Source organism: Rana temporaria, chromosome 4, assembly GCF_905171775.1.
Source record: "Rana temporaria chromosome 4, aRanTem1.1, whole genome shotgun sequence".
NCBI lineage: Eukaryota > Metazoa > Chordata > Amphibia > Anura > Ranidae > Rana > Rana temporaria.
Window position 1 is genome coordinate 76,395,573 of NC_053492.1, and position 20,431 is coordinate 76,416,003.

The 20,431-nt window shown below is 43.7% G+C and overlaps 1 protein-coding gene across 1 annotated transcript in view; it reads left to right on the top strand.

The window, feature by feature from the left end:
- SMC6 (structural maintenance of chromosomes 6) overlaps positions 1-8,764 on the top strand; it is a 134,156-nt gene extending 125,392 nt beyond the window's left edge. The window contains exon 27 of the mRNA XM_040348559.1: positions 8,488-8,764. Within this exon, the coding sequence (XP_040204493.1) occupies positions 8,488-8,602 (115 nt within the window). The 3' untranslated portion in view covers positions 8,603-8,764. The remainder of the gene's footprint in view (positions 1-8,487) is intronic.
- The last annotated feature ends 11,667 nt before the right edge of the window (positions 8,765-20,431 follow it).

Below are 20,431 nucleotides of genomic sequence, written 5' to 3' on the forward strand. Positions count from 1 at the left end.
GGGGCTCTCCTTACAACCCATAACAGACCTAAGGGTCCGGTATGCTCCTGAGGGGGGGACCCATGCCGGATTTTTATTTAAAATCCGGCGGGGACTTCCCCCTCAGGATTCATAACACGCCGCACACGTGTAGAATTGGCGGGAATCCAAGTCGGATCTCCCGTCGCTTCTATGACGCGCTTGCTGGGATGTGCTGTCACTATTCCAGTGAGTGTGAGATGCCGGCGAGATCTCGGCACCCTGTCGCCGAGAATCAGCGCGACGCTGTCGTGCTAAAAGCACAATATCACAAACACCTACTGTAAGTGCAGTGCACCACAATCAGTTACTGGTGCATTCACATCTGTAAATTGTGGTGCTTAACCACTTCCCATCTGGCCCAATTCTGACACTTCGCTCCTACATGTAAAAATCTAAAAAAGTACACACATATATACCGTATATACACACACAGACATTTTTGTAGCAGAGGCTTTATAGAATAAAATGGTGGGTGTTGCTATTTTTTATGTCACAAATGCATTTGTGCAGCGTTTTTTCAAATGCAATTTTTGGGGGGGAAAATACACTTTAAAAAACAAAACACTAGATATATATAGAGCTATGTGTAAAAGATGATGTTGCGCCAAGTAAATAGATAACATGTCATGCTTTAAAATTGCGTCTGCTCGTGGAATGGCGGCAAACTGCGATGCTTAAAATTCCCCATGGGTGATACTTTAAGTGCCTTTAAAGGTTACCAGTTTAGAGTTGCACAGGGGGTCTGCTGCTAGAATTATTGCTCTTTCTCTGACGTTTGCGACAATGCCTCACGTGTGGTACAATCACCGTTTACATATGCGTGCAGGAGTAACGTATGCATTCACATTTGCACATAAGCACGGTAGGATGGGGGTGCTTTAAAAAATATATAATTATTATTGTTTACTTATTTTATGCAAAAAAATTCTTTAAATGTTTTTTTAATTAACTTTATTGCTACCACAAGGGATGGACAACATCCCCTGTGACAGCATGGGCCGTTACAGGTCCTCTTTATGGAGAGATCTGGGGTCTATTGGGCCCCAAAGCTCTCCTCTAGCCTCCCATGCAGCCGATTAGACACAGAACGGTCCAATCGGCAGCTTTCCTGGCTGCTAGCAGGCAGGTAAACAGAGAGGCAGGACTGGAAGTGAGGAACTCCCGGTTTCCGGCATTACAGAGAGAGAGGGGACAACATTCGTTCCTCTCTCTGTTCAGGGCAGCAATTACCGTCAACCACATCGCTTCTGGTTCCGCAATGGGACGGTAGAGCCTGGGAAGGGCAGGAGTGGCTGCGGGTGGGACCCCCTTCCGCCACCCGCAGAAGTGATCGAGTGGCTAATCGGCCAGACGGAACACTTATGCCTCCTGGGAATCGCCGGCTGAAAACAGGCATACTGGCATGATGCCTTTTAGTAGGTGCAGGCATCATCCTGGTATAACTACTGAAACCTCAGGCCGTCCATGGACGTCCCAAACCCGGCAAGGATAAGTTCCCCATATTCAGAGTGCAACATGTCACATGTTACAAACAAACCTTCCCTTGTTCCCAATCCCCCCCCCCCCTCGCTCTGACAGCTAGTGGGGACCGTTTTTTTTGGGCTAGTAATTTTAATAGCTTCTCCTTTAAATAAAAAAAAAAACAGGGTTCCTCTTTAATTCGAAAAGTAACACATTAGTGTGATGTGGCAGATTATTGTTAACACGTTCAGATATACTGGCAACTCGTGTCAGGCTTACATGTGAAGCCGTTCTCTACTCCTCACCAAGCGATTGAGCGTTAAAGTAGATAATGCGCCCTTTACCGATGGCCTTCCAAGCTGCCTTAACGGGAAGCCAGAATTTCATTTGATAACACACTATGCTTTGGGGCTGCTTTAATAAAGCATGAACTTTGAAAAAGAGACACAATTTCCGCTAAGCGAGCAGATTCTTAATGGATGTTCTGGCATGAGAGCTGTGCTTAGAGCTTTCTGGGGAATATTCTAGTGCCACCGTCTTTGCATAGTGTCTGCAGTCTGTCATGGCTTTTAGCTCCTCCCTGTTTAGGGAGTACTATGTAGAATAGAGAGTCAGAGAATGGCAACTGGGATCTTGGTGCCATGACAGAATCCGGGGTTAATAATGGCTAGGATTTTGCTCCTTTCCAGGTACGCTAAAGAGGTGGGGGGGACAAGTTCTCTGCTTTTTGAAGCTTTTATGAAAAGGTAATTGCCACCTTTGCTTCAGATAAGTTAAAATAATCTTTTGGACCTCATATCTGTTAACCCAACACGAACAGACATTTAATTTCTTACGATCTCTCCCGTGATTTTGTATTTATTGGAAATATCCCTGTGTACTACGTTTTAAAAGATAGTGTTTCAGTTTTGTTGAACTGAATGAAATGTTGTATTCTAAAAATAAAATAAAAAAATAGATCAAAGTACTTTGAATCAATAATATAGTGTAAAGAATACAGCAGTCTACAGAATTTAATATATAGCACAGTGCAGCAGATTGTAGTGCATTAGACAATTCTGCCATTAAAGTGATACTAAACACACACTGTTTAATTTACATTAACCCTTCACTTTTTGTATGTGGATGGTGGCAGTGTAATTATTTTAATAAAAAAATATATATATATATATAAGTACCGTATATACTCGATTCTCCCTGACTCACTGTTCACATCTGCAGCCTCATGCACCTGATCTCCCGGCGCTGTGACATGCAGTCTAGTCTGTGGCTGTCCAGTGTAACAAAGCCCCGCCTTCCGCCTATCACAGACGAGTAGAAGACTGACTCACTGCTGGAAAACTGAATCAATGTTCCGTCATAGACCAGGAGGAGGGCGGGGCATTGTTACACTGGACGGCCGCCGACTAGACTGCATGTAACAGCATCGGTGTTCTGGAGATCAGGCACGGTGAGGCTGCAGATGGGCATTGTTGACCCTCTTTTTCCACTTAGAGTAGCTGCTTCATTTCTCACCCTAGAGTCAATACGTTTTCCCATTTTTTTATGGTAAAATTAAGTGCCTCGGCTTATATTCGGGTCAGCTTATACTCAAGTATATACGGTAAAAATGTTTCCCCTAATGGATATACAGCTGTCACATGACCCAGATTTTTCCCAGTCTGTAGGGAAGCAGTGGCAGGAGGCGCTTCTAGTCCTTTGCGGCTGATCACATGTTCCAAAGAAGAAAAAAAAGGAATCCCTTGGGATGCAGAGTTAAAAGAATTTTTTTTTAAATCGATAAACTATTTTAAACATATGTATATTTTTGAAATTTAAATATTTCTTCATTCTTGGCAAAAATATGGTGTGGGTGGATTTCTGCTAGTAGCAGGCTGTGTCACGCCCCTCCAGCCTTTGTCTTAGAATAAGATGGAGGTGAAGCCACCATCAATCTACATGTATTATCCCGCCCCCATTGTGTTTAGCTAGTTAGTTGGTATGGAGGAGGGAGGGAGTGAGTGGGCTGTCATTTACCATGGTATATACACCCACACGAGGGACTCTATAGTCACATAAGCTGCTCAGATGTGATATGAAGGAAATGCTCAGGGTAGAAAATACACTGAAAACTGAGCATGTGCAGAGCTGCCAACACGGCTATACAAAATCCCCAAATGCACTGGGGACATGGGCAGGAGAGGGAGACAGCGAACAGCAGGATCATCCAGTTTTTTTTACAGAATAAGGATTCCATAGTGACTGAGTGAGTGAACAACATGTAATACGCCATTTTTTTGATAGTTTTTAATAAAGTGGATTTAATGACAAGGGACAACTGTGTGGTACAGATGTGTGTGTGTGTGTGTGTGTGTGTGTGTGTATAATTACAGTGGAGAAGTTAGTAAGTGAACTTGTGACCAGTAGCAGCAAGTGGAAGATGTGTGGGTACTCCTCCCATGTTCTCATTAACCTCTTACCAGCGTCAAAAAGTGTGCTTTAATTGCCCGCATACTGCACATTTGTGTCTGCGTGTCCAAGGTTTCTGTGCTGAGCGTGCAATCACAGCATTCTCTTAACACAGTGACCAAGCTATCATAGGCAGCTCTCCCATTCTCTAGTAATGATTGGGAATTGGCTCTCAAATGTGACCACAGTGACAGGCAGTCTTGGAGGTGATGTGATCAGGGAGTTCCTCCAAACCACTGAGTGTAAAAATCCACTGACACCACTGCGGTCTTGCTTTGTCCATCCTTTAAGGTCAAAAAGCATCACGGGTCCAAGCTGACCTGACTTTTACCAGCAAGTTCTAGCACTCCAGAAAAGATCTCTGGAAGTCTTGCATACTGTCTCAGAAAGTACTGGGGTCAAAGTAATAAAGATCTAGTGGTGATCAGACACTCCGCTTTACTCACCCAAAACTTTCTCGTTTTGTGCAATTTTTTTTCTTTGTGTTTCCAAATTTTAAATGTATTCCACAAAGATGTGGAAGTGGTCAGTTTTCCACTGCTCATCACTCACTGCTAGCAGAATAGAGTAAAATAAACCTCTGCAGTGTCTCAGCCTACTTTGCAAATGCTGCAGTCCTGTTTTGTGATTGCTTTCTTTGAGAATAAGAAAACATAACAGGTCTTCTGTACCGTAGACTAGCAGATGACAAACACAAATCATAACGAACGTGGCTGTTCATGTGCTCCTCATCTGAGTGTATTGCTTGTGGCAGAAACCACCACACGAGCTGTTTGAGATATCAGAGATGCTGCAGGTTTCCAACACTCTGACAAGCAGTTCCTTACACGAGGTGCCAGAGGGGATGTGCCTGAGAGCATCTGCCATTTACTATTTTCCTTTTCATCTACACTGTGCAGAAAGAGAGAATGATGTAAAATGATAGCCATAATGGGAGCTCCCCTTCCAACATTATACGAGTTTAGACAAGCCCAATATAGAAATAAGAAAAAAAAAAATAGAAAGGGAACTACAAATGTGGGCATGCATATGTTAAAGATGACAGTGGTTGGGGGAAAAAATGTCAGGACAAGACCTTCCAGCCTTGAGTCTTTGGCATAATCCGGAGTCTCTTTACAAAGACTGGTGCAACCATCTTCATAATGTAATTATACTGGAAAGCAAATGTATGGTATCTATTATTATTAATATTAAACAGAATCTATATAGCGCCGACAGTTTACTCAGTACTTTACAATATAAAAGGGAGACAATACAATAAAATACAAGAGGATTACTAGGGCCCTGCTCAGGAGAGATTACAATCTAATAGGGTGGGGCAGGTGGTACAAAAGGTTGTAACTGTGGGAAATGAGCTGATGGAAGTGGTAAAAAAAATTGTTAGAGGTGTGATAGGCTTCCCTGAAGAGATGAGTTTTCAGGGTTTGCCTGAAGGCAGCAAAAGTAGGGGATAGCCAGAAAGGTTGAGGTAGAGAATTCCAGAGGATGTCCAGGACTCTCCCTCCTCATTGGCTGAAATAGCAGCGGGCGCCAATGGCTTCCTCTGCTGTCAAAGTCAGTGAGCCAATGAGGAGAGTGAAGGCGTGGGGCAGAGCGTGGCTCAGTGTCTGAATGGGCACACAGACCAGTGGCTCAGCTTGAGTGCCCCCATAGTGAGCTAATTTTTGAAAGGTACCCGCTCCCACTTCCTCTCGGATCGCCTAGGCCCTTTTTGGACGCAGCTTCCACAGTTAAGGTCCTATTTAAGATGTATGTGCTGAGCAGAGATACTGAGGATTTCACCGTTGTCATGATCCAACCGTTGTCTTGATCCAACCGTTGTCTTGTAAGGGCCCTTTTTACACCGAACGCAGTTGGCTGCAGTTTGATACAACTACATAGATAGCCCAAAACCAAGGTAATCATATGGGCAATAGTACACATCATTGCAGTGCAGTTCAGCGCAGTTAACCACTTCACGCCGATATACGTCGGCAGAATGGCACGGCTGGGCACATCAACGTATATGTACGTTGCCCTTTAAGCCCAGCAGTGGGGTCGCGCCCACGGCGCGCTCCCGTGACCCGGTCCGAATCTGCTGGACCTGTGGACCCGATCGCCGCTGGAGTCCCGCGATCGGTCCCCGGAGCTGAAGAACGGGGAGAGCTGTATGTAAACACCGCTTCCCCGTTCTTCACTGTGGCGGCGTCATCGATCGTGTGATCCCTTTTATAGGGGGACAAAATTGATGACGTCACACCTACAGCCACACCCCCCTACAGTTGTAAACACATATTAGATCACACATATCCCCTTCAGCGCCCCCTGTGGTTAACTCCCAAACTGCAACTGTCATTTCCACAGTAAACAATGCATTTTAAATGCATTTTTTGCTGTGAAAATGACAATGGTCCCAAAAATGTGTCAGAAGTGTCTGCCATAATGTCGCAGTCACGAAAAAAATCGCTGACCGCCGTCATTAGTAGTAAAAAACATTTTTTTTATAAAAATGCAATGAAACTATCCCCTATTTTGTAAACACTATACATTTTGCGCAAACCAACCGATGAACACTTATTGCGATTTTTTTTTTTTAACAAAAAATAGGTAGAATACGTATCGGCCTAAACTGAGGAAAGAAAATGTTTTATATATATATTTTTGGGGGATATTTATTATAGCTCTATTTTTGTTTATAGCGCAAAAAATAAAAACCGTAGAGGTGATCAAATACCACCAAAAGAAAGCTCTATTTGTGGGAAAAAAAGGACGCCAATTTTGTTTGGGAGCCACATCGCACGACCGCGCAATTGTCTGTTAAAGCGACGCCATGCCAAATCGCAAAACCTGGCCGGGTCCTTTAGCTGCATTTTGGTCCGGGTTTTAAGTGGTTAAAAAAAAAAAAAAAAGAGAGAGAGAGAAAAAAAGTAGAGCGTGCTGCATTTTTCTGTATCCTAAATGCAGGGAACACGTTTCAAATTCACCACACCGTGCCTCTTTAAGCCAAGCCCAAAAACATATAGAAAAATGCACTGCAAAGTGCAGCACAAACTGCGTTTAAGCGTGTGCCTCAAGTGTCCTTCAAATGCATGCAAACATGCAGTCAAAAACTTGGTTATGTGCAGTTTCTGGTGTGAATGGGCCCTTATTAGGTTCTATTGTGTAACGTAGACACTTCTATACATTTTATAGTGATTTTTATTTTTTGTGATTGCTTTCTTTGAGAATCAGAAAACATAACAGGTCTTTTATGATTTTTATTTTTTCTTTACTCGGAATAACATAATTAATCACTGTTTTATTGAGTATCCCTAGGTAAGTAATCCAGAGCATCATTCTCCAGGGAAGTGCAGTTGTTAATTCTGTATGTAGTTTCTTAATTATTCTTGACATGACCCATTTTTATGTGCTGTTGAGTAGCAGCTGGTACAGAACAGGAATTCTCTTCTTGTCTGTTTCTTGCTACATGAAGAAGCAAAGCCAGGGCTGCATGCTATTTTTAGGTAAAAACATATAGGGCTTTGGATTTCCTTGCTTGGACTTTTTTCTGCATTTGATTCCGTTTGTCCATTTTTTTTCTCCTTTAAAGCCAAGAGTAGGCTGTGTAGCAAAGTTACTGTGAGGCTATTGCAAGGCTTGTCTCTTTTGGGCCTCATGCACACTGAGCATTCATTTTGCTTTTCGAGGCGTCTGGCCTTTTTTTTTTCTTTTGTGCCTAAAAGCCCCTCCATGTCTATAGAAGAAAAAATTGCAGCGCTAAATCAAATTATGAACATATACCATATTTATCGGTGTATAACACACTTTTTTACCCTGAAAATCGTGTAAAAATAGTGCATGCGTGTTGTTCGCTGATCTTTCAATTTGGGCTGCATTCGTTGGGGAGGTGGGAGGAGTGCAGTCAGATTACATACAGTGAGAATCTCCTGTTTACTAGGCGGCATCTGTAATAGGAAGTCATGTCTCCAGGGCTGACATTGGACCATTGTCTATCATGGCCAGCCCAGGATTTAGTATTAAACAGGCCGCCATATTCTTGGGCCAATTAAAGCCTGGTACACACTATCATTCTTATTAAAAATAAATTTAAACCAGTGGCCTGAATGGATTGGGAATAAAAAAAAGCTTGGCAGGAGATCCTGTACAATCTGATGTTGAGTACACCAATCTACCCACTGAGCTATTGTGTTCTGCCCCGCTCCCAGCACTGTCAACCATTGGCTGATCGGATGTCGATCAGCAGACCTTTTATAGTCTTGCCCCTTCTACAGACTCCGGACACACAGGCAAAATGTCAGGCGGTTTCTATTGAACTGGCCGATGGCGCCCGATAATCTGCCCGTGTGTATGGCCCTTTAGACATAAAGCAATTAACCTACTAGCATGTCTTTAGGGTGTGGAAGAAAACCCATACAAACACGGGAGAATATTCAAACTCCATGCAGGTAGTGTCATGGTTGGGATATAAATAGATGACCCTACACACAAAGTTCTAACCACTAAGCCACTGTGCTGCTGCTGAACTATAGAAATAATAACAAGACAGCACTGATTGTAATGTCCTTTGTTACTTTGCAGCTCCCTGCCATCCAGCAATCTCATCCGAATTCTTCGAATGCAAGATCCTGAACGAGGACAAACTACATTACCTTTTTTGCCAACGAACCAGCAAGATGAGGAAACAGAAGATTAAATTCTTCAGCATGCTGCCTGAAGACCCTACCTAAGTGAATGGAGAAGATTATAGTCCATTTTAAATGCTGTTTGTCACAATTTCAGACATATCAAACAGAACATAGGCTGAAAAAGGCACCAGTAGAGGTTACCTTCTGTGAAATTTTGATTATTAAAAAAACAAAAAACGATCAGCTGCTCCAGGGATATAAGCAGTTGAAGTTGTATACAAATTATACACTTTTTTTCAGGAAAGGCTAAGACTGGCCATAGAGGATCTTTTTTTATTTTATTTTTTTTATTCAAACCAGTGGCCTGAATGGGAATAAAAAAAATGTTTGAGCTCTTAAGAGCTCAGATTACCAAGTAGGTTGATCATAAAAAAAATTGAATGGATTTCCCCCCATCCACACAAACGAGGTGGATGGAGGAATCCTCCACCTTGGGACATCGTATTCTGACAGTGGGGACTCCTCTTCTGTCAGAATACACTAATCAACGATGCAGCTGATTGTCTGCACCCCCTAATTGAATGAAAGTTTTGCAACAGGCCTGTTCGACTGAAGTCAATCGTTAGACCTTTTTCGAGTGGAAACCATAAATAAATTGGAATTCAACCTGGCCCCTGCTGAATCGAAAATATGTAGATCCATCTATGGCCAGCTTAAGCTTTTCCCCTTCATGGAAGGGGAAAACTGCCGCTCCAGGTGAGTGCACTGTGCAATCAGTGTCCTCTCAGATCCAAATGGGTGCTGGCAATGCACGAAGCAAAACTTGAAGAGGAGATATGGACAGCCGCACACCAGAAAAACCTTAAAAAGGTGGCCTTTAATGGTAAAAGGAAAAAAGCAGTACAAAGCACAGCAAGCAGTGGGGTATATAGCTGACGCGTTTCGCACTAGGCTTCAGTGCTTAGTTGACTAAGAACTAAACCCTAGTGCGAAACGCATCAGCTATATACCCCACTGCTTGCTGTGATTTGTAGTGCTTTTTTCCTTTTACCATTAAAGGCCACCTTTTTATGGTTTTTCTGGTGTGCGGCTGTCCATATCTCCTCTTCAAGTTTTTTTTATTTTCCCCTTCATGCCTCTTGTTAGTTAGTAAAGTTGTGTTATACCTCTTATCTTATTGTTCATGGAAGTTATAACTTATTATGTTAAGTTGAACTTTTTCAGGAAAGGCTGAGGCTTTTCAATTCCTTCAGCTTCCCATCCCTGGATCCACATGTTGGTTACACATGCCTTTTTCGGTGGAGGGAATGGTTGAGCACATGGGGGAAAGAAAAAGAAAAAAAAAAGAAATACTCAATTTGAATGGCCTACATTTGTGACCGTTTTACTTTAAACGAATTGTGCAATACATTGGCCCCACAGGTTATGTAGGTGTGGGCAGCCAGCAGCTGAGGAACTTCCATTTCCAGCAAGCTTTACCACTATGTGCAGACCATGATGGTGCCAGGCTTTCCTCAGCAACCATAGGCCTCAAATCCCAATGACCAATTTCTTAAAGCACAATTGAACATTCAGTTTAAATTGGCTAAATATATTCCGATGCATCAGCGTCTTCTCTTTTTTTTTTTTTTCTAAAGCAGCCAGTGCATTCTTCCTGCCAGCAGTTCTAGAGCAGGAAATTGACTTTCTGTGCGGAGGCAGTGGGCTCTCTTCAGAGGTCTAACACACCCCTTTCTGAGTCAAAGCTATAGCTCTGTAATTGACAAGACTCATGTTCCTTGCAAATGATAGAGCTCTGACTTAGGCGGGTAAATCCCTGAAAATAAATCCCTGCTTCCCCAGAGAGAGCAAGGGTCCCACTCTGCAGCATTGCTGACAAGGGGCAAGTTTTTGTAAATAGGCCGTGGCTAATTTTTTAAAGAAAACAATATGAGACTTTGCACACTTTCTCTTTTGACGCACCTAGAATGTATTTAGCCAATTTGAAGTAAACGTTCGATTGGTTGGGCTATAATACAAAATCGTGGCAGTGCCAAAATATAAACAGGTATGCACATGAAAAATATTACAGCTCAGCATGTTCCTCCCTCAGCCTTGAAAAGTAGATGTTCCTCCTGCCCTGCATTACACAGTGCCTTACCATGTAATAATCAGGCCTTGACATTGACACATGGGGACTGTGCCTCAAGCCTAGTACACACTGGCCAAATTTAATAAAAACTGGCCGACGTTCAGCCCATGTGTACAGCAGCAGGTCCATCAGAAGCCCGTTCGTCTGGCTTCTGTCATAGGGTCATGACGTAAAAAGGTCTGCCGATTTGGCCATTGTCTGAGGGTGCTGACCGGAGTATTCTGCCTGGGGGGGCGCTGTCTCCCTGTCAGACCACAATAGAGCAGCATGGGAGATCGCTGACCTAACATTGGATTGTTAGTACAGACCTTCGCAGTCAGTTCCCCCCCCCCCCCCCCCCATTCTACCACTGGGTTGAAAAAAAAAAAAAAACACTAGTAGTACGTATGAGGCTTTAAGTTATACATATGTTGGCCTACAGAAGCTTCAGTTTGCATACCTACTTCGGTAATGCACTCTACCCTATTGCAAGGTTAGGTCTTACATCGGAGGCTCTCAACTTTGTCATCCATATCTCAGTTTAACGATATTTCTGTTTTTGTATTCGCCTGTTCATATAACAAAACTTTGTATATCACAGTTTTTTTCTGTACTTTTCTTACTGGGTTCTGTAAATATTTTGTGTATTTTATATTTTCCATGTTTTGTTCGAATCCTTGGAGAATGCTGACAGCTTTCAAAAGTTTAAAGTTGAAAAACTGTTTTAGCTATTGTTTAATAGTAAAGTTATTTTATTTATTAAGTTGGTTTGTATCTATATGTAGCATAACAATAATCGCACATAATCTGACGTATTTTAAGGTAATGTTTGACATTTAAAGGAGAAGTCCAGCCTGAGCTCGTTTGGCTGGGCTTCTCCCATGGGTCACAGGAGTGCAATTCGTTTTCAGCAGAGAGCGGTCTAAAGTCTGCTCTCTGCTGACATCACCAAGATCAGTCCAGGCACCACATCATCACGACAATAAAGTCTGAATCTGCCAGGTGCCTGGATTGATACCCGTCTCAGTGAACGGCTGAGAGCCTGAGACAGGCGCTCCCCGCCCCTCCCCAGCTTAGCGCTCTGGTGAGAGCAGGGGGGCAGAGCTGAGGGAACTGAGCCATCGGCAGTGTTCGATTGCTTGGTGCTGGGGGACAGATGCAGCATCTGACCGGTAAGTATGATGGTAAAAAAAAGAAAAACACTTCTCTTTTAAATCTGAACTCCAGTTCTGTTTTTTTATCTAAAAAGCGCAATTCACAATGGTTGTTAAAAAAACATAATATTAAAGTGGGGAAAAAAAAGGACACCAGGTAGCCTCCTAGCACAGTAAGCTTAATTTAGTGTAGCAAAAATTAAAATTGTCACACTCCCAAGTCTAGGTTAAAAAAAATCGGCATGTATCAAAGTGGAGTTCCAGAGACGGAGAGTCGGGTCTTCAGGTTGAAGCCTCTGTGAAGGTAACCACAGATGCTGGAATGGGTGCCTCCACATCAGGTAAACATCCAAACCACTCCTGTTTGTGTCCAATCTGCAAGGAATCACAGGAAACCTGTTTCAAAGAGAACGTCTTCCCCTTCAGTTTGGGGGAGAAAAAATAAATTCCCTCACTTCAATACTCACCACCTGTCTGGTACTGTCCCATGCAGACTTGCCACTCTTCTTCCAGGATACCCAACCTACTTCCTGGGAGCCCAGGCTGTCATTGACATGCCCCCTGGGGGCACTTCATATGGCATCCTGGACTTGCAGTACTGCCGGACTGAGCAGTGCTCACACATCATTGAGTACCATCCACCACTGCCGCCTTAGCGGAAATAACCCAAATTTCACAAGCCCCTGGGGGGCACATCATAGCACAACTGAGCAGTGATCACATGTTTGGTAGCACACAATGCTTTTGCCTTGGATGGCGAAAAAACCCTAATGTCACCAGGTTGTTAATGCATCAGTTTGGAGGGGGACAAAGAATGCTTGGAAAGGTAGGGAAGCTTAACTAGAAGTGTGTAGACAGTGAAGTCTGTTGGCATGCTTGTGCTAGGTCAATGCTTCCATAGTGAATGAATGAAGACTTAAAGAGATCTAGAAGCTTGCACTTTTTGAAAAACAAGTCAGCAATGGCTCCTCCCACTTATGGCTGTCTTGGCAGGCTCCCTTTATTATAGAGTTGGGTGATACCTTGCCCATCTGTGTAGATTACAATTGCACACACTGTGGACAGATCAGGTCTTGTCTTAAAGCATGACTTTTTCTGCTTCTACCAACAATGAACAGTACAAGTCTCCCTCCTCGTGGCAACTACCCTTTGGATTGTTCAGATTCCTGCACTGCTTCTAAAGGCAGCTTCGTTCTCCATCGGCGCCAGTACTCGCTGGGCTTTCCCACGGGTGATCCCACCCTGTTACCATCTGCCTGTTACTACAGACTTCTTTGTGAGTGTATTTTTATTGCATCATTGTGTCTTTTATAATGAACTGTGCTACACCAATGGCAGCTTGGCGCCTCTTTCCCTCCCCTCTTCTATTACAAGACTTTGCTACTACTTTCCTTTAACCACTTGAGATCTGCGCTATGGTCGAAAGACGTCCACAGCGTGGCTCTCAAGTGCCGGGTGGACGTCCCTGGATGTCCTGTTGTTGTTGTTCCCTGGGGGCGCGCAGCGGGGAAACAACGTGCCCAGCGCATCGTTCGGGAGCCGATGCGAGTGCTTGGCGGCCGTGATGTCCGCCAGACACATCACGGCGATCGTCGGTGACACAGCAGAGACGTGGAGCTCTGTGTGTAAACACAGAGCTCCACGTGCTGTCAGGGAGAGAGGAGACCGATCTGTGTCCCTTTACATAGGGACACAGCATCGGTCACCTCCCCCAGTCAGTCCCCTCCCCCCACACAGTAAGAACACAATGAGGGAATACATGTAACCCCTTCCTCACACCCTAGTGTTAACCCCTTCACTGCCAGTCACATTTATACAGTAATTAGTGCATTTTTATAGCACTGATCGCTGTATAAATGTGAATGGTCCCAAAATTGTGTCAAAAGTGTCCGATACGTCCGCCGCAATATCGCAGCCCTGACAAAAAAATCGCAAATCGCCGCCATTACAAGTATAAAAAATCATAAATCTATCCCCCATTTTGTAGGTGCTATAACTTTTGCGCAAACCAGTCGCTTATTGCGTTTTTTTTTTTTTTTTTTTACAAAAATACGTCGAAAAATACTTATCGGCCTTAACTAAGAAAAAAAATTGTTTTTTTTAAAAAAAATTGGGATATTTATTATAGCAACAAGTAAAAAATATATATATATTTTTTTTTAAATTGTCACTCTTTTTTTGTTTATAGCGCAAAAAATAAAAACTGCAGAGGTGATCAAATACCACCAAAATAAAGCTCTATTTGTGGGGAAAAAAGGACGTCAACTTTGTTTGGGAGCCACGTCGCACGACCGCGCAAATGTCAGTTAAAGCGACGCAGTGCCGGAAGCTGAAATTTCGCCTGGGCACGAAGGGGGTTTATGTGCCCAGTAAGCAAGTGGTTAAACACTTGCAGTTTAGATTACCCCTTTTTTCTGTTTTGAGTTGGTGTCAGCGAGTAAAATCATCCACAGATGATTCTGTATTTGGATCTTGGGCGGCAAGATCTTACCACCTGCAGCCATTACTGTGGGGGGGGGGGGGGCTTTTTTATTAAGTAGAGGGGTATAGATCATTGTGTAACCATAGGTTTTTAGGCTCGTAATTAAGGAACCCTATACTTTACATTCCAGATGCAAAATGTCTGTTATTTTTGAACATGTTTAACGGTCAATAGTTTTTTATTGAAAGTATTTAAGTATCCCATACAAGCAGCCAAGATATATAAAAATACAGGCTGAGCCTTTTACGTGAAGCATGACCTTAAATGTCCTTAATCCGAAATTCAGTACACGATCTAGTCACACACACAAAAAAAAACTAGAGGTGATGACACTTCTGTATAAGACAAGACATGATCATCATATATCAAAACACTACAACAGGTAAATAAAACAAAACAAATTGGCCACACTGGAAAATAAGGTCACAGAAAAAGCCAGGGTTGAAAACAAGAACCGAAAGAAGAGAAAGTGAGAAAAGTAGAGGAAAAAAGTCAAGACCTAATAACCACAGGAAGAAAAACCTCCTAAGTGGTCACCCGAGACTAAGTGACCGCTCCCCCACAATTATTTAGCTGCCCAACAAAAAAACAATCACTGGGTAGGGCGTGGTAAGCCTGCCGGGGGGGGGGGGTCATTCAGCAAAGCAATTTGAGCAGAGTTGCCTAACCATTTGAAGAGTGAGGGCCACTTAAGCGACTTGGTAACCGGCAGTGGGCCACAATGAGCGGAGGGGGAGAATGACGGGTCCATGTCCACTCTTCATATGCAGAGCGGATTGGAGGTAGGCAGGTGTAAACTGACACAAATCAGCTTACATCTGCCTCTTCATAGAGGTGAATGGAGGGTCCACCTGATAAACAAACAGGTTGACCCGATCAGACTGATTGCGTTAAAGGGGCCTGAGGCTGCTTTCACACTGATGCGCTGCGGTTTACCTGCACAGTGGGTGTGTCACAGTGCACCTGTAGCTTTCCTGCGGGTTAGCTGCACTTTGCCAAAGAATTCTATTATATCTTGCAGGTGTGGTCTACTTTCTATGTGTAGTCTAGAAGTCTATGACTCAGTAGTGCAGGTAACCTACAGGTGCACTGCGCCTGTGGATCAGTTTGAAAGCAGCCCAGTAGAGCCAGCGTAGAGAACAGATATGCCCATTGCTGTTTGATTTTAATTAAATACTAACCTTAATGTTCACTTTTTCCTCAGCATTCCTGCAGGTATGGCTCCCTGCTGCTGTCACCCAGGCAGGTGTGGCTGCTTGCTGCTGCTGTCCCCTAGGTGGGTATGACTGGCTGCCTGCTGCTGTCCCCCAGGTGGGTATGGCTGGCTGCAGCTTTCCCAGGTGGAGTGTATTTGATATCACTCAATCTGTGACAGGAGCCGCTGCTATACCAGAAACATGCTTCCTCTACAGCCAGCTCAATTCTTCACACTGATGCTCTGGGATGACGGGTTGGGCAACCTTGATAAATGCCCTGTGCAATCTGGATGGGATCAGAATAGTGTCCCTACAGCTTAACCTTCGCTGTAGGGCAAGCATATAGGATCCCTAACATGTGAAGAAAGTGTAGTCCACATTCCCAGGCCTCCAAGACCTGAGACACATAAAAACACGATACAGAATCAAAGGGCCCTCCTGGTGGGCACCACCATCCCAACAAGACTGCAAAAGAGAAATTACATTGACCACCCTCCTGATTTGATCTGGACCCTGTCTGTTTGGGATAAATCCCCACCTTATCTTTATGTATATAACAGCCAATGAAGGAAGACAGCTGGTTAGCAAGAACCCTCATAAATAACTTAAGATCATTATCAATAAGAGAAATGGGTTGGTAGTTACCTGCCTCCCCAGGGTTCTTGTTGGGTTTAGGTACTACAGAAATATACTCCATATTGGAAAAGATCCAGGTGAGTACCCACAGTCCCGCACACAGGACATTAAAGAACTGAGCCATATAAGGAGTCAAGATATCCTGGAATTTACTTTAATAAAGTTTCTGGGAGGCCATCAGGTCTTACAGCCGACCCAATTTTTGTAAATTTGGGTGCTGCTAAGATCTCCCATTCTGTGAAAGGGGCCTCCATACGATGTTCAGTAGTAAGTGTAGGGAGCAAGACACTCTCCAGATATTGCGTGCACACTAAAGAGACCTTTCCAACTAGAGCTTTATATAGCAAAGAGTAAAAACTCTGAAAGGCCTTATGGGTTCAGGACACCTTAATTTTTTATTTTTGGATGTTAAAACTTTGGATCTTGGGATTCAACTTATGAGCTAGCAGGGACCCTATCTTGTCCTTATGCATGTGAAATGTTGTGGATGACCAGTGTGCACTCTTTTTGTTTCTTGTCCATGCTAAATTATCTTTCAGCCTAATCTTATCAATCTGCTGAAGAGTAGAGGGGTCTGGGTTATGTTTATATACTTTAGCCCAGGTTCATACTGGGCTGCGGGAATGAAGCCGTGCGAGTTCAGCTGAACTTGCACGATTTCACTCCCGTTTGTCAGTCCTGATTTCGGCTGCGATTTCAGAGACACCTGTGCAGGTTTCTGCACAGATGTCAATGTAAATCACAGCCCGAAATCACAAAAAGTAGTACAGAAACTACTTTTTGAAATCGGTGCAGAGCCACACCGATTAGGATGGTGCAATTGCCACCGATTTTACATGTCATGTCGCCTTGTGGGCCATTCAAATGGACACTGGATAGACATCATCTGTAAGATTGTCCTGAAAATATTGCTGAAGGCTGATCCATGCACCAACAAGGATCAGACGAGAGATGCATTCAGTCTCCACTTAAGAGGGTGCAAGGAGGGGAAGAGAGGGCAAAACATATTTTGACACTAGTGCGTGATCAGATCACACAGTGGCCTTAATAGTGGCCTCATGGATCGTAGGCGCCAGAGTACACGAGACAAAAACATGATGAATGCATGAGTAGGTAGAACAAAGGGCCTAATAAAATGTATAATCCCAGCTCGAGTGGTTAGATTCCTGCCACACAGCTACATTAAGATAACATTTTAGCCACGCAAGTGCCTGCCCTAGAGGGCTATTTAAGAGAAGCTCAAGCAGGGTTTGATTAATCCGAGCTCAAATCTAGAGCAAGGTTAAGCCTTGCACACACACAATCGGATTTTCCGCAAACAAAGCATCAGACTTTTGTCCGAAGGGCGTAGTGACGTATTGGACGTACTACGAGTCTTTAAAGAGGAAGTTCAATTGTCAGGCACCACCCTTTGGGCTCCTGCTAATTTTGTGTTAGTAGAATGTTGGTGAGTATTGATTCACGCTTTTCAGTTCGTGATTTGCAATTCGTTTCCGAATGGTCGTTCGTTAACCAGCCATGTTGCGCAATCGGAGGAGAGAAGGTGGTATCATTGGGCTTGGAGTTATTGCTTTGACCCAAGTCCAGGAACAGGAGGAGGAGTTATTGCTTTGACCCAAGTCCAGGAACAGGAGGAGGAGTTCTTGGACCAAAAATCGGTTGCTTAATTGTGACCAATTATGCCATATGCCTTTGCTGCGGGATCTCCAGGAGAATAATTCTGATGAAGGACCCCTGCTTTCACCGTCTCTTTGCATCGTTGACTCCCTATATTAAGAAGCAGGACACATACATGAGGCTTGCCATTACTCCCGAGCAAAGGCTTATAGCCACCTTGCGGTTCTTGGCGACAGGAGAAGTCTCCACGACCTCAAGTTTACAGCTGGGATCTCCTGGGACACATTATTCCAGAGACCTGCTCAGCCATTATTCAAATCCTGCAGAAGGAATATATTCGGGTAAGTTTTTGCCTTTAACATCACATTATGTGTATTTAATGTTTGCTAATGTATTGTATTAAATTCTTGATTCCATAATTACTAGGGTTGTCCCGATACCACTTTTTTAGGACTGAGTACAAGTACCGATACTTTTTTTTATGTACTCGCCGATACCGAATACCGATACTTTTTTTTAAATGTGTCCCCAAATGCAGCCATGTCCCCCCACATATGCAGCCATGTCCCCCACATATGCAGCCATGTCCCCAAACATATGCAGCCATGTCCCCAAACATATGCAGCCATGTCCCCAAACATATTGCAGCCATGTCCCCAAACATATTGCAGCCATGTCCCCAAACATATTGCAGCCATGTCCCCAAACATTTTGCAGCCATGTCCCCCATATATGCAGCCATGTCCCCCACATATGCAGCCATGTCCCCCACATATGCAGCCATGTCCCCAAACATATGCAGCCATGTCCCCAAACATATTGCAGCCATGTCCCCCATATACGCAGCCATGTACCCAAACATATTGCAGCCATGTCCCCCACATATCCAGCCATGTCCCCCCACATGCAGCCATGTCCCCCGTACCTAAATGATGCCGCCGCCGCGCTAATCACCACGCGGGGAACATTACAGTCAGCTTTCGTTTGAATAAGCTGTTTTCCCTGCCGCGCTGTGTATAGAGACACTCCCCCTTGCTCGCGATTGGACAGATCCGTCCAATCCCGAGCAAGGGAGAGTGTCTATGCGCGGCGGGGAAAACAGCTATTCAAACGAAAGCTGACTTTAATGTTCCCCGTGCGGTGATTAACGCGGCGGCGGCTTTGCGATATACGGCGGGGGGGGGGATCGGCAAGTATTCTATTTAGGTATCGGGGGTATTTGCGGGAGTACAAGTACTCCCGCAAATACTCGGTATCGGTCCCGATACTGGTATCGGTATCGGGACAACCATAATAATTACCATTATTGTAATTTGCTGTGAATGTCCTCTTTGTCCTAATGCATGCTGTATGCTTGTTCTGCTCCTTTTTTGTCCTTCATGCATATTTTCCTTCTCTAACCTCCCCAGCATGCTATTCTGGGCCCATACACACCTAGCCTAGTAACTTAAAGTGGAGTTTCCATCCCAAAAATATTTTTTCATTATTGTGCTCATTAGACCTAAAAAAGAAAAAAATTTACTCATCTGGAAATGCCTGTTGCTATGCGGTCCCACGAAATCTGCCTTTGGATCCACCTAGGATTCTGACATCATCTCCCTCTAATGCTCCTGGGAAATGTGTGTCATCATTTCCCAGGATGCAGTGTGCAACCCAATTATCACTCCCCATCCAAGACTTCCAGGAAGTAAGTGCTTGTGAGCTTCACAATGCCCACAAGCAAAATGACAACGGTGTGGACATAGTTTTATAAACTATCTTTTTTGAATAACTGCGGAGCGGCGGCGGATTGTAAAATAGTAAGTGACCGGATTTATATTATAAAAACGCAGGATGAAAGGACATACATTTAAAAAATGCTAATTGTGGTTGGAACCCCGCTTTAACAATGTTTTTTGTCAGCTACATTTTTTGGCTTACCCTAAACACCCCTAAAATATGTACAAATGTTATTGTTGTCCTCATTCAGGCAGAGTGCAAGAAGCCATTTTTTGGGGGAACAAACTCATTTGGAACCCTCCCTCCCCCCCAAAATGCTACATCAACAGATACAAATACTCTATCTGCTGAATTTGCAAAATCCATACATACTATACCTCTTTTGTGGTCATATTTCATAACTGTATTGTTTATCCTTATCACAGGAAGCACCATCATGGCTAACAGAGGACAAAATTTGAGATAGACTTGGAAAACTTAACATTAATAAGTCACTAAGACCAGATGGCTTGCACCCGAAGGTCCTTAGGAAACTCAGTCAAGTAATTGCCAGACCATTGTTCCTAATTTTTACTGATGGTCTACTAATGGGAATGGTACCAGTTGATTGTAGAAAAGCCAATGTAGCACCAATATTTAACAAGGGGCCAAAATACATTCCTGGGAATTACAGACCAGTTAGCCTTACATCAATAGTATGTAAGCTCCTGGAGGGGATGATGAGGGACTACATTTTTGGAATGAAAACTGTATCGTTGGCAGTAATCCGCATGCATTCATGAAGAATCGTCCTTGCCAAACCAATCTATTAATCTTCTATGAGGAGGTGAGCTGCCATCTTGATAAGGGAAGGTCCGTAGATTTGCTGTATCTGGATCTTGCAAAATCATTTGACACAGTTCCTCATAAACGTTTACTGTACAAAGTAAGGTCCGCTGGCATGGACTATAGGGGGTGAGTACATGGATTGAAAACTTGCTACA